Source organism: Miniopterus natalensis, chromosome 5 (assembly GCF_054644295.1).
Source record: "Miniopterus natalensis isolate mMinNat1 chromosome 5, mMinNat1.hap1, whole genome shotgun sequence".
NCBI lineage: Eukaryota > Metazoa > Chordata > Mammalia > Chiroptera > Miniopteridae > Miniopterus > Miniopterus natalensis.
In genome coordinates, this window is record NC_142085.1 from 44211470 (window position 1) to 44225351 (window position 13882).

The following is a 13882-nucleotide window of genomic DNA, read 5'->3' on the forward strand; positions in this document are numbered from 1 at the left end:
GACAGCATCCTACTCAATTTAAAACATATTCTCTCTTAAATAACTAGAAAGGAACTGTTAGATGATTCACAATGTTGTTCCAGTGATGATAAAGATCCCGCTACAGAAGATGCCTGAGAAGAATCTGAATGACTTGAGGAAAAAGCAATTTTTCTAAGTTAATACCATTTTGTATAATTTGTGATATTAAATGTGAATAAGTAAATATCTAAATTAATAAGTGGTTTAAATAGACTTTGTAATTATTTACTTTACATCCATAAACTTGTAGAATAAATACTGTCGATTTTAGAAGCTACATAATCAAGTTGGAAAAGGACACTAACACTTGAGGGTGTGTGTGTTGTGTTTATGGAGGAAGTTCCCCCAGGTGCCTCCAATCCTAGTCCTACACCATCTGTCCTCACCCGTAGCTTTTAACAACTGCAGGCTGAACATTGTCTCCCAAATTATAAGAATTGCCGAGGGTGCTTATTTAAATCCAGATTCCCAGACTTCTGCCCACAGATTCTGATTCAAGAAGACTGGGGTAGAGATAAAAATTTGCGTTTTTAAGCACCCTTGAAATTGCTCTACTGTAGTTGGCCATCCCAGGAAGGGCCTTAGTTTTTTGACTTTCCATTTTGGAGGACTAGAAAAATCCCCCTCACCTCAGCAGCTTATTAGTACAGACTGAGGAAGCAGGGTGGTCAAGGCCTGAGGCAGCGAGACGCTAGGAGGCACCTCGCTCCACCCTGAGTTTAGAAGCCAGATCAGCTCCCTTTCCTGGGTAAGGGGCCTGGCCAGCTGGTTAGTGGGAGTGTCAGAATAGCACGCGCCGGCAAACTTATGATTCTTGGTACTGGATAAGACCAGTACCATCTGTATTAACAAAGGACCTACTCAGAGAAGTTAGATATGGACTCATGAGTCACTAAATTCCAAGTAAAGCCAATTACTATATTCAAGGATAGAGTCTATAGCAATAGATGATCCTTTCAGGACTGCAGCCCCCTGGATGCACCCCACTTTTAATACAACCCAGCATACAAAAACATCCAAGGGATGGCAATGGAAAGTAAAGCTGTTCCACTAAACACAACAGAAAGCCCTTACTGAATGAAAGAAAAATTCAAGAACTTGGTCAGAAATTCCCCTGTGTTTTTTAAGACCTTAAAATTAAGAGAGAGAAGGAAAATATTTTAGGCTAGAAAGAAAATCCACAGGTATCTCTGATCTAGCCAATGGGTTCACTCTAGCAGTGCTTTACAAATAGCAGGTCACGACCCATTAGTGAATCATGAGATTTAAAAAAGAAATGAGAGACAAATACTAGAATGCATTGCATGTAGAGGTTTTTAAAAAATAATATTTGCAAATATGAGTGTATGATAGTTTGCAGTTATTGTAGTTATTGTGGCTCACATCTACAAAAAGTTTAAAATGTACTTCATAAAGGGTTAGCTCCTACAGTTCTGTCCCAGGGCAGTTACACTCATACTATTCAAACATTGCTTTGAGTATAAGTTCACACAGTCATTCTGTTTTTTAAGATAATTTATGTTTTCAAGATTAAATACTGAAGACCAGACTCCAGCTCAGCTTTAACTGCTAAATCACTCACTGAAATTAAAAAACCCCATAATATTCTACAAAGAAAAAACCACTGATGGGTATTTACTGGGCTAGTATTAAAGGTCTTATTTTGAAAATTTTTTAACAAGGTTTTGTTTTTAATATGTCCTTATCGAATTTTTTTTTTTTTTTTTTTTTTTTTTTACAGAGGAAGGGAGAGGGAGAGAGAGAGAAACATCCATGTGAGAGAGAAACATTGATCGGTTGCTTCCTGTATGCATCACAACCAGGGATTGAACCTGCAACCTGGCCATGTGCCCTGATGGGGAATTGAACCTGCAACCTTTCAGTGCTTGGGGACAACGCTCAACTAACTGAGCCATACCAGCCAGGGCTGGATTTTGTTTTTATTTACTTACTTATTTTTAATAATCTTATTAATATTAAATATAATTTAAATTTGTACTTATGGAATTGAATTGTTGGAATAACATAACACAATCTGAAGTATCTTTAAAATTCTGATAGGGACCATTAAAGCCTTATTTTCACTTTATCATGACTATTATTAAAAAAACAAAACACTGCAGATACTGAAATAAGATCACTGCCTGAACTTTACTTGAATTTATGATAAAAGTAGATATTCCTGAGGATGTTCTAGGCCAAGTTTGGTACATTTTAAAATATCATTCAACTTTTCAAAAGCCTAAATGACCTAAAAAGAAGCTCTGCATTAACCCTATATTCTGTATTCTTAGAAAACCAAATAGCTATGAAAGGTAATTAAATCTGATTCTTCTCACATCTTCTGCTATGCCTCATGTCAACATACTAAGAGAACATAAATATCTACCTTAAGCAGCATTCATACTTGTCTGGGACAAAACAAGATTGAAAAGAGGAGTAACAGTAGCCAGCATGGCTCAGTGTTTGAGCATCCACCCATGAACCAGGAGGTCACAGTTGGATTCCCTGTCAGGGCACATGCCCGGGTTGTGTGTTCGATCCCCAGTAGGGGGCGTACAGGAGGCAGCTGATCAATGACTTTCATCATTGATGTTTCTATCTCCCTCTCCCTTCCTCTCTCTGAAGTGAATAAAAACATATTAAAAAACAAAGAGGTGTAATAGTAAAATATACTTTTTATTAAATCTAATTCTAGAAATGATATGTATTAAGTTAAAAAAGTATAAACATTAAAATAACTAACATTTTAAACTCACACTTTCTAGACAAGGCTGTGGTAAAAGGTGTAACTTGTGAACTTGAGTTGGAGTACTATAATATCTGCAAATAAAATGGGCACCATGTGCTATCTGTATACATTTTTTTTTAAACTCACACTTTTAACATAATTCACCTCTTTTCTTAATGATAAGGGAAGGCATTACAATAAACAATTAGACTTTCTCAACCTACTTCTTATAGTATACTTAGTGTAAATTAATAATATAGCTATTGATCTGCTACTGGTTGAACAACTTAACTTCTTAGACGCTATTTATGACTATCCATGGTCTTCGCTGGAGAGGTAAAATCCTATAGAACTGTTGTGAAAACTGACACCTATAAGGGCCTATCTAAAATTAGAGTAATTTATTTTCTCTTATTTTTAGATATTAAAATCCTTCCATCTCCAGTATCTGTCTTTTAGCTATTTTACTAAGCACAATGTCTGGCATATAATAGCTGTTCTACCAATAACTGTTGAATGAAAGAAAATTATAGTTTCCCTCAGAAAATGACTGACAAAGGAACCAAAATTCTCAGTTCCTTTTACTTACCACACACTGTGTGGGCATGCTAGTCCAGCTCTGTCAAGGGATGGTGAACCAAGGCTGGAGAGGGAGGTAAGGACCGGGGAGACAGAGTCTTGTAAACTCTAAGGACTTTGACTGATAGCTGTAATGGGGAACTAAGAAGGGTGTTAAGCAAGCAACTGATATGGTCAGAATTGTGGTGGTTTAGGAGGTCATTCTGCATCTTGTGTAGAAAACAGGATGGATGGATGGATGGATGGATGGATGGATGGATGGATGGATGGATGGATGGATGAGACAGAGAGAGACACTGTTAGGGGGCTATCGAGACCCAAATAAGAGGAGATGGTGGTCTAAACCAGGATAGTGGCAGAAGAAATGGTGAAGAGAGATTCCATGGAGGTTTGGAAGGCAGAACTGAAAAGTTTCTAGCAGGGATGCAGGGCAGGGTAGTCACACATCACAGAAGGAGAAAATTTAGCAAGAAAGGGCCAGTTCAATTTTGGACATGTTAGATTTGAGGCTCTCCTTATAGAAGAGTCCAGCAGAAGTATGCTAGTGGCAATTTTAAATATAGGTCCGAAAGATTAGGATTGAAATGTATCTTTTTGAATTCTAATCCAGATCAGTATTTTATGTTCTATAAGTTATGTTACATATATTAAAAACTCAAAGTAAAAGGTTGAATACAGCTTAGATCAAAGGCTTATGCTCTCTTGATTTTCTTAGAAAACCAAATCGCGCCCAGCCGGGCGTGGCTCAGCGGTTGAGCATCGACCTGGGATCCAGGCGATCGGGGTTTGATTCCTGGTCAGGGCACATGCCCAGGTTGCGGGCTCAATCAATGACTCTCTCATCATTGATGTTTCTGTCTCTCTCTCCCTCTCCTTTCCTCTCTCTGAAATCAATAAAGATATATTAAAAAAAAAAAAAAGAAAACCAAATCACTGTAAAATATATTTAAATTTTCTTCTGATATTTAAATACTCTGTTAATGTTATTTTTGGCACTAAAGTTGACTGGATTAGGGAGAATAAACATAGCATTTGTTGACTTCTCTGAGTGAAGTACGTTTAGAAGACTGCTCCTATTGATTTTTGCGTAAGGAAAAGTAATTTAAATATCTCAGCCTTCGTAATCCATGCAACAGTAAATCCTAAACTTCAAGTCCCCTTTTCATATTTATGAAAGGAGGGCATTTAAGGGGACAGTTGATGAGTCTGCTTATAGTAGTAGCCGAGAGAGTGGACTCTTGCATCAGACTCTGGACCTTGTGTCCTATTAATAATATGATCTTGACCAAATTATCTCATCTCTTTGGACTCAGTTGCCTCATCTGTAAAATAGGAGTGATAATAGTAAACCTCTTGGGTTTATGAGAATAAATTACGTAAACACATAAGAGCAGCATGTGGCATAGTGTGTATTCAATATCTAATATTATTACATAATTCTGTTATAGACAATGTTTTCAACCACTATGGAAAACAGTCTGGCAATTCCTCAAAAAATTAAGAATAGAGCTACCATATGATCCAGCAATCCCTCTCCTGGGTATATACCCAAGAAACTCAAAAACATGTAATTTGTAAAGTTATATGCACCCCTATGTTCACTGCAGCATTATTCAGGGGGGCCAAGACATGGAAACAACCAAAGTGTCCTGCGATAGAGGACTGGATCTTTAAAGAAGGTGTGGTACACGGACACAATGGAATACTACTCATCCATAAGAAAAGATGAAATCCTGCCATTTGAAACAACATGGATGGACCTTGAGAATATTATGCTAAGTGAAATAAGTCAGTCAGAAAAAGCTAAGAACCATATGATTTCACTCATATGTAGGATACAAAACTGAAACTTGTGGACACAAACAGCAGTGTGGTGGTTGCCAGAGGGAAGGGATTGGAGGGTGAAGGGGGTCTTAATATATGGTGATGGGAGAATATATGACTTTGGGTGGTGGGCACACAAAGCAATATACAGATCTTATAACACAGAAACCCACACCTGAAACCTATACGTTCATATTAACCATTGTTACCCAATAAATTTAATTTAAAAAAATAAAGACAATGTTTTCTTTTTCCTAAACTCAACATCACTATTGATTAAAAATCTTGGAAGTCATTATTACAGATCAGGTCTTCTATCAGAAATAGGGTTTCATATGTACGATATAACATCTAATGCCAACTCTCTCTGAGAACTCTTGGGGACCTGTGATGCCTCTAAAGAGTGGAGTCTTACTAAGCAAGTGAGGAACAATAAGGAAGACTCTCAGGAAGAGCATTTCCAGGTGTCAAGGGATTAGGGCCAGAGTAGCAGAATTAATATCTGAAGTTTACTGAAATAACAGTTCTATAGTCCAAACAGGCATGTTGCCATAAAAAATATAAAGAGATAAGAAGGTTTAAAATAATAAAAAGAAAAGTGCAAATCCAATTTAAATAGAGTGATTTATCCTCATTTTCACAAAATGAAAGCTGGTTAATCAGGACAAACACATTTTACTAACGGGACCAAACAGGGCCAATAAAGCAGTAATATGTGTGTACAGTAAACAACCTCACAAATATGAAAGACCATATTTCCTTTTCACCAAAGAGACCATTCTGCTCCCTGAAAGATTAGTTTATGAGTATGCTTAAAATAAAACAAGAGCTTAGCATATCATGAGCGTATACACAAGCTTTTAAATTGGCAGTTAGCATTTGTGAAAGCAATGGTTTAACAACAGTTATAAAAGATGTATCACTTAAAGTAAAACTTAGTGTTATACCTGATTATAAACTACACCCAGTCCATATAAGTTGAATGCATACCATACTTTAATAATCAAGACAGTTGGCTGCTTTTCTGGAGTATATTTCAAACAGAATTAGCATATAACCCGTATATAACAATATTGCTGTTTTTAGTCATTTTACACGTAAGGGTCCAAAATATATTATGTTCAGAAAATAACACTGTCTGTGAATGTCAACAGCTTTTTATTTATATTCCTTCAAAAACACTCTACCCTGGTCATACACACTAATCTACACAACTGAAAATAAGCAAAGATGATAGGTAATTCAGAGAGTCTCACCTCCATGTAGAAGTTCTAATTGCCCTAGAAACCTGTAGGTCAAGTTCTCATCCTTTGAAAATGAGAAAAATGTTCCAGAGCAGTCACTGTAGCCATGTAGTTGGGCTTTGTATTTATAGCATTGGATCTGAGATCTAAATGTGGCCATAGATGTCACAGTAAGCTAAGTCCCATATCAAAAATAAAATGCAAAAGGAATTGAGAGACTTTGTAATTTCAATGGCACAGACTTCGAAAACTGAACGCTTAGACATAACTCCTACATCTCTCTTTAAGAGGTCATTGCCATGCTTATAGGTTTGAGGCAGTAATCTATATATTAGTGTGTGATTAATCAAAGAGTTCACTTAGTACCATGAACTTGGGTCCTTATGCCACAGCATTAATTTTGCCTTTCCCCCAAAGAATCATTTGCTCTTGAAGTAATAGGCTCTTAAGGCACATTTTAACAAAAAACCCATCATATACCCAGCTCAAAAATGGGAGCTCCACCTGGTTACAATAATATACATATATACCTATGTAACGTATGATTTATCAGATAGACAAATGTTTCTATCTTGAGGATAAAATCACATTAGAAAAGCAATTCTTTATTTGTTTACTCAAAAAGAAACATTGTGTAAAAATATTAGAGAATTAGGTTTATAATAACAACCCACCTGTACCAGGTCTGTTGGCAAAGGTTCAACAGGGTATAGGTCTGGAAATTAGAGAAAAGACTTCCCTGGAACCCTGGGTTCCTACTTACCCAGGTTTCTGAGAAAAAATGATAAGGAAGGGAGTTAGGGCTCCTTCATGATTTTTAGAAGTTTTCTTCCAAAATGCACAGCTTCTTGGGAGAGTTCAAACCTTAAACCCCAATCAGCTACCATTTTGAACTGCAGTTACCAGCCTCAAAGGAATAGGACTTGAGGAAAGGAAGGAGAGGGGATAGAAAGGAGCCACAGATAGAACTGGGATAATTTCAAGGACAAGTTGCTTTAGGAACTTGATACATTTTGCTAGGAGCAGCTTTGATATCCCTATGAGCCTCTGCTAAAAGAAAAAAATATTATTTTCTAATACCCACAAACATGCCTTAGGCACTGACCCTTGGGATGGACCTAGAATTATCTACTTGGAATGATTTGGGATGGGGGTAGATTTAGGAGTCTCTTAACTTGCTATTAGTCTAAAGTAAACATAAGTGAAAGAATTCCATAGAAACAAATACATAGCTAACTGTAACACCTCCTCTGGCCATCACCTTCCCACTGACTTTGGGGTGTTTTCAGCTGTGCAGAGCAGGCTGCTGGTAAGCTGAGCTCTAGTTCAATCATAAGGTGGGAACAGGCAGAGTCTACAAGGCACACTGTCACTCAGAGGTAACAAGTGTGTCCAACAGGATTCAGCTCTATGGTAGAGATCTGAGACATTTTCTGTGATCATGGAGCAATAAAAATAGCTGGTCCTAAATAAACATTTCAAATGTTGCCCAGGCCCATTTCGCAAGGGCCAAACATACAGAATTGTATATATATTTTTATATCTGCAGTGGCCAATCACCTACATTTGGGAAACCACGTGTCTTCTGATGTTACTTTAGCCTGGGGTGGCAGGTACAAAAAAGCCTCCAGAGTCCTTGCAATTCACTGACATTCTTATTTGTCTCCAGTGATTGGCACCATTTTGGAAATCTGGTCCCAAAGGTTCTAAATCACGGTAATACAGCTAAAAGAAACAACGTCTCTGTAGAAAATGATTATAGAGATGTGTGTTGAGGTAAAGAGCTTTGTAAAAACTGTTGAGTAGGGAAGCACAGCCACAGCTATAGAAACGTTTAAATAAGTTTGATGCTAAGATTATTCATCAAAACTCCTGTTTACACTAGTTATAAATAAAGGACAGTTCTTATTGCTCCTGCAGCTTGCTGCCCCAATCTGTTCCATCTCCACTGGAAAATGATTTTTTTTCTCAACAATTGGTAGCAAAGATTCCCAAATGTATAAAAAGTCATTGCTAATGCATTACTTTTTGATTAATTTCTGATTGCCATATAGCTAAGGACTACAGTATGCATATCCTTCACACCAAGTACAGAAAAAGCTTAGAAAAGTTGTTTTATCAAAGTTTAGTTCAATGAAAAAGTGCAAAATATATACAGTTCCTGGCAGTTCTCACACAGGATTTTTCTGACTACAGACCATAAAAGTTTACATTTGTGTCATGAAATTACAGTGGATTTAACTTCATTGTTAATATACAAGTTTTTGCTTCAAAGTGCTTGCTTTATTTAAAAAAGAAAAAATCAAGAGGGTCGCAGGAATTTTTTTTTTTTACACAACAAATTTATGTGTCCCAATGCCCTTCTTCCTCTTCGTTTAGTGCAACCCAGTGCAGCAGCCTCACTGAAAGGTCTGATTTCCAAAGATGTTCCTGAAACCTCACCTACAGCAGCACTCTAGGGGTCCCATTGGGGGTGGCTCCTTTTTTCTTCTGCAGCTGGTTCTGAACCTTTCGCGATTTCACCACTTTCATTCTCACCTCAAAAACTTCATGGATGGCCTTCCGGAAGCAATGAAAATTATAGTCAATAAGCCCTGGAGAAGGAAACAAAAATACTTAGAAATGTCACATAGAAATAACATTCATCTTTTCACATTGGTGATAACGAGGATTAACCATAGGGGGGCAGTAGAGGAGCGGCCTTAACATAAGGTCCACAGACTGCCCTGGCGGGTCCGCAGCTGGCCCTCAGGAATGGTAGGCAAAGTCTTGTGATTGTATTTTCCCCCCTAAGAAAAGTTTCCAGAGTATATTTAACATATTTTCAAAGGTGTCTATGACCCAAAACATTTGAAGAACCAAGTGAACAACACATTTTTTTGACCTTTCAGAATTAAAGATTTTTTACAATAAAGATATCTTCAAAGAAGATATCTTTATTGTAAAGATATCCCCGAAAGGAGTTATTAAATGGACTCTGTGTGGAGGTAGCCCCTGACGTGGAGTGTGGCTGAGATATCAAAGCCACAGTATCAATGGGGTAATCAATCAATATTTACTGGGTATATATTATATTTAAACCACTGCCATAAGCCCTGGGGAAAGCAGAGTCCCTGATTTTACAGTAGTAGCAGCCACCTCAGGTCAACTCAAGCTAAGGAATTCAACAACCAATGACACTCTCAGTTCTTCAGTATCATGTAAATTTTATCTTTTTAACTTTAGAGGACATTTATTAAAGCTGGGGACAGTGAAACAAGAAAGGTCTGGGGAAATGAGCTTAGGCTGGGCTGCTTTGACTAAGAAGTAAGAGAAAAGGGGGCCTTGGGAACAGGTTCAGGGGGTTTGTCTGGGACAAACTGCTGCTGCCTGCTGCTGCCCTTTGCTGCCCTGGTTGCAAGCCTCTTGAGGGTCCCAACTTAAGAGTTTAGGAGACGCATGCCTGTGGGGGAAGGAGGAGGGGAGGCACGGGGTGCTCCTGGGAGGGAGAGCACGCCTCATGGAAGTTTTAAATGGAGAAATAGTAGGGGAAAATCTTGTGTTTTCTGAAAGCGATAGTACAAAATAGAATAAAAGATAATGCAAAGTCTTGAATGTATTTTCATCACCACCACTAGTTTGTCAGTGTTGAGACCAACCTTATGTTCACACCAATTAGGATAGGCAGTTGGTTCTATTTACTGTCTTGAAACTTATTAAAACAACTAGCCCAACCATTATTTCCATCCACTTAAGTGATCCTTCCAGAAACCCAAAGAAAGAATTGAGATTCTGGCCAAGGAGTGAAACTTCAAACTAGTCATACAACTGCAAGTGAACTGGAGGAAGCACCATCTCAGTGTCTAAGAGCAGGAAACCCTCTGAGCGGTGCCCTCTGCTGACTCTGCAGTGATAGTGACCCCAAAGCAGTGGGGGGGTGGGGAGGGGTGGAGAGAGGCCAATGAAGCAGTAAGAAATAAGCAAGGAGCAAAGAAGTGATCTTATTTAGCGGGAATTTGTAAATGAGATGTGGGAACAACCTTACAATTCTCTGCCTACCATCCGTCAACCAACTGCCTTAGGGAGAAAGCTTAGCTCGACTGGCTCAATGAGAAGAGTGAATCAACCTGGAACATTTCAGAGACATCCTATTGATAGTTTTTGACAAATCTTAACTTACTAATCTTTGCACATTTTCTTTAAAAAATATATCTTTATTGATTTCAGAGAGAGGAAGGGAGAGGGAGAGAGAGATAGAAACATCAATGATGAGAGTCTTGATCAGCTGCCTTCTGCACGCCCCCGACTGGGGGTCAAGCCCGCAACCCGGGCATGTGCCCTGACCGGGAATCGAACCCCGATCTCCTGGATCCTAGGTCGATGCTCAGCTGCTGAGCCATGCTGGGTCGGGTATTTGCACATTTTAAATGTGCAAAATTTTAAAAACTGTAATCTTCCTGCATTTGGAGTTTTAAAAGTAAAATGGTATAAATTCACAACTGAGGTTTTTAAAGAAAGTAAACATTCATAAAAAGAGTTTGCTATTTATTTCAACCTTTTCATTAAAGGCAGTTGAAAATGCAAGAAGAGAGACATGAACAGAATAAGGACTATCTTCACCACCACACACAGTTACATGATGGTCCCACATCCTTCTCTGGTCCAGTGGTTCTCAGCCCTAGCCGCACATTAAAAACATCCAAGGAAGTTAAGAAAAAACAAACCCCAGGCCCTCCTCCCAGGAATTCTATTCTAATTATATGGAAGAGGACCCAGATGTCTGCAGCATTTTTTAACCACCTCCCATACCAAGGTGCGCCTAGGATGTGCAGCTAAGGCTAAGAGTCCTGCATCTGCTTTCAATTCTCTGCCTCTGCCAAAGCAATCACAGAGATCGCCAATGAAAACTCAGACGAAGACAAACGTGAAGAAAAGCTAATCACCAAGTGTTGATTATCAGCACCAACAGGACTCAACAACACAAGATTCAAGCAACAAAACAAATCAGACTACTCCATACATTTATACTCATAAGTTCTTTTTAAAGACAACTACCTAATAGGGTGACCAACTCATCTGGTCTGCGTGGGACATTCCCACTTTCAGCACTGGAGGTCTACTGTCCCATGAACCCTCTCTGTCCCAGACAAACGGAGGTGGTCGGTCACCCTAAAAAGCACCCAAGGTTAACACGATGAAGTTAAACCTAGTCTGCTTACTTATTTACATTTCTTAGTTATGACACTGACTAACTAGGTTTCTAGTTAGTTTAATAAATTCTACAAAATCTGCCTATCCTCGGCGATAATCCCACCTAGGTAATTTACCAAAAGATCCACATGATAAACTCCTGCTTAAATTTACTTCCATATCCACAGAGGAAGGTTAAAATTAGTGGGCAAGAGTGTGAGAAGGAACGGGATTTGCATAGTTTGAAAGCGAATATTAACTACAAAGGGATAGATAGGGACTTTCCAGTGGAAAAACTAGCAGACACTACCTTAGCTAAATCCACATCAGCGTCAACAGCAGTAAGACATACAAACATCATTAACCACTTGATTTGATGCACTGAGAAGGACATGTCATTTCTGTGTGGTGTTCTTGCCAAAGTGCATAAGCTCATTCCACCTGTGTGAACACATCGGACAAACCCAATTTGAGGGACACTACAAAAGGTCAGTACTCTTCAAAAGTGTCAAGGCCATGAAAGATGAAGAACTCTCACACATTGGAGGAGACCAAGAGATATAACAACTAAATCAATTTGGGATCCTGAAACAGAAAACAGGTATTTTTGGGAAAACTGGTAAAATTTGCATAAGGCCTATTGTTTCATTGATAGCATTATACCGATGTTAATTCTCTAGTTTTGGTAACTGTGCTATAGTATGCAGGTTGTTAACATTTAGGGAAGCCAGATGAGGAGTATATGTAAACTATGTACTGTTTTTGCAAGTTTTCTGTTAAGTCTAAAATCAGGTCAAAATAAATAAACTCTACAGTTTAATAAATTACAATTTAATATGATTTTGGGACCTGCCACCATCCTAGATAGTTTGGGGGCTGTAGCTGTACTACTTGCATTACTTTTATTTTTCTTAGCTTCCAAAATCAACATGAAATATTAATCATCAACTATAAATTCTAGAAATATCTTTAACCAAGGAAATATACATATCATAGTTTAAAACACAATATACACAATTGATTCCACATAGGGAGAAGTCCAGGAATCTTTAGCCCTGACTGTCACACACTGGTGGTGTGACCTTGTATTGGGAGAAAGTTACATGTATGTCCTGGGTCTGGGTAAAATCATCTGTAATTGAGAGAGTGAAACAAAGTATGGTCCTGTCTATCTCCAAAATTCCATGAATTTTTTATATAATCTGTTCTTACTTTCAGCAGGATGAAAATAAGAAGTAAAAGATTAATACCATTTAATTAAAAATTTTGCAGGCCAAGGACATAAGAGGCAGTTTGATTGGCAATAGTAATAAATATGGGAAAAATACATACACAACTTCACTAAGAAAATGTAAATTTAAATGATATACCAGTTTTCTTTTTTTATTAATCCTCACCGAGGACATGCTTAGAGAGAGGAAAGCGGGGGGGGGGGGGAGAGAAAGAGGGAGAGAGAGAGAGAAACATTGATTTAAGACGGAAACATTGATAGATTGCCTTCCATACATGCCCCAACAGGGGATCAAACCCACAACCCAGGTATGTGCCCTGACAGGGAATTAAACCAGCAACTTTTTGGTGTACAGGACGATGCCCAACAAACTGACCCACTCCAGCAGCCAGGCTACCAGTTTTCAATTATCAATGTTTAATGCTAATACCCAATATTGAAAAGAATACAGCGAAACTGACACACTCATATTCTCTTAGTAGCATAAATCCATAAAGTCTTTCTAAAGGACATCTTGGTAATAATGCATTAGAAGCCACCAGAACATGCCTACCCTTTGATCTAAGTAATTCCATTTACTGAAGTTTTTCCTGAGGAAACAACCAAAGATGTACACAAATATTTAGTGCAAAGAAGGTCATCATGGATTATTTATAACAGCAAAATCTAAAAATAATATAAATTCCTAACAACAGGAGAAACTAACACATCCACTAAAATGATGTGGTAAAAAAGATTTAATAAACTGGAGAGATGTCTGTAATAATTTAAGTGAAGGTTGTAAAGTAGTATTAATCATATAATCTCATATGTAGAGGTAATAGACACATATGAAAAGGGACGGAAAGTTATGGAGAAAATGTTAATAGAGTATCTGAGTGAAAAGCTTATCAATAATTATTTCTTTTTTGCTTATTTGTTATTTCTAAATTTTCTAAATGAACCTATTACTTTTATAATAAAAAGAAACAATAAAAATCTAAATTATGCTTTCATGCTCAATTAATCAAAAAATATTTCATGATATAATAAGTGAAAACAAGCGGATATAAAACTATATAGATGACCTGGCCCCACTTTTGT

General features: G+C 37.8%; 1 protein-coding gene across 1 annotated transcript in view; it reads right to left on the reverse strand.

Moving 5' to 3' along the window:
- Positions 1-5749: 5749 nt before the first annotated feature.
- The window catches only part of RRAGD (Ras related GTP binding D), a 36055-nt gene continuing 27922 nt past the window's right edge, over positions 5750-13882 (reverse strand). The window contains exon 7 of the mRNA XM_087817508.1: positions 5750-8993. Within this exon, the coding sequence (XP_087673634.1) occupies positions 8842-8993 (152 nt within the window). The 3' untranslated portion in view covers positions 5750-8841. The remainder of the gene's footprint in view (positions 8994-13882) is intronic.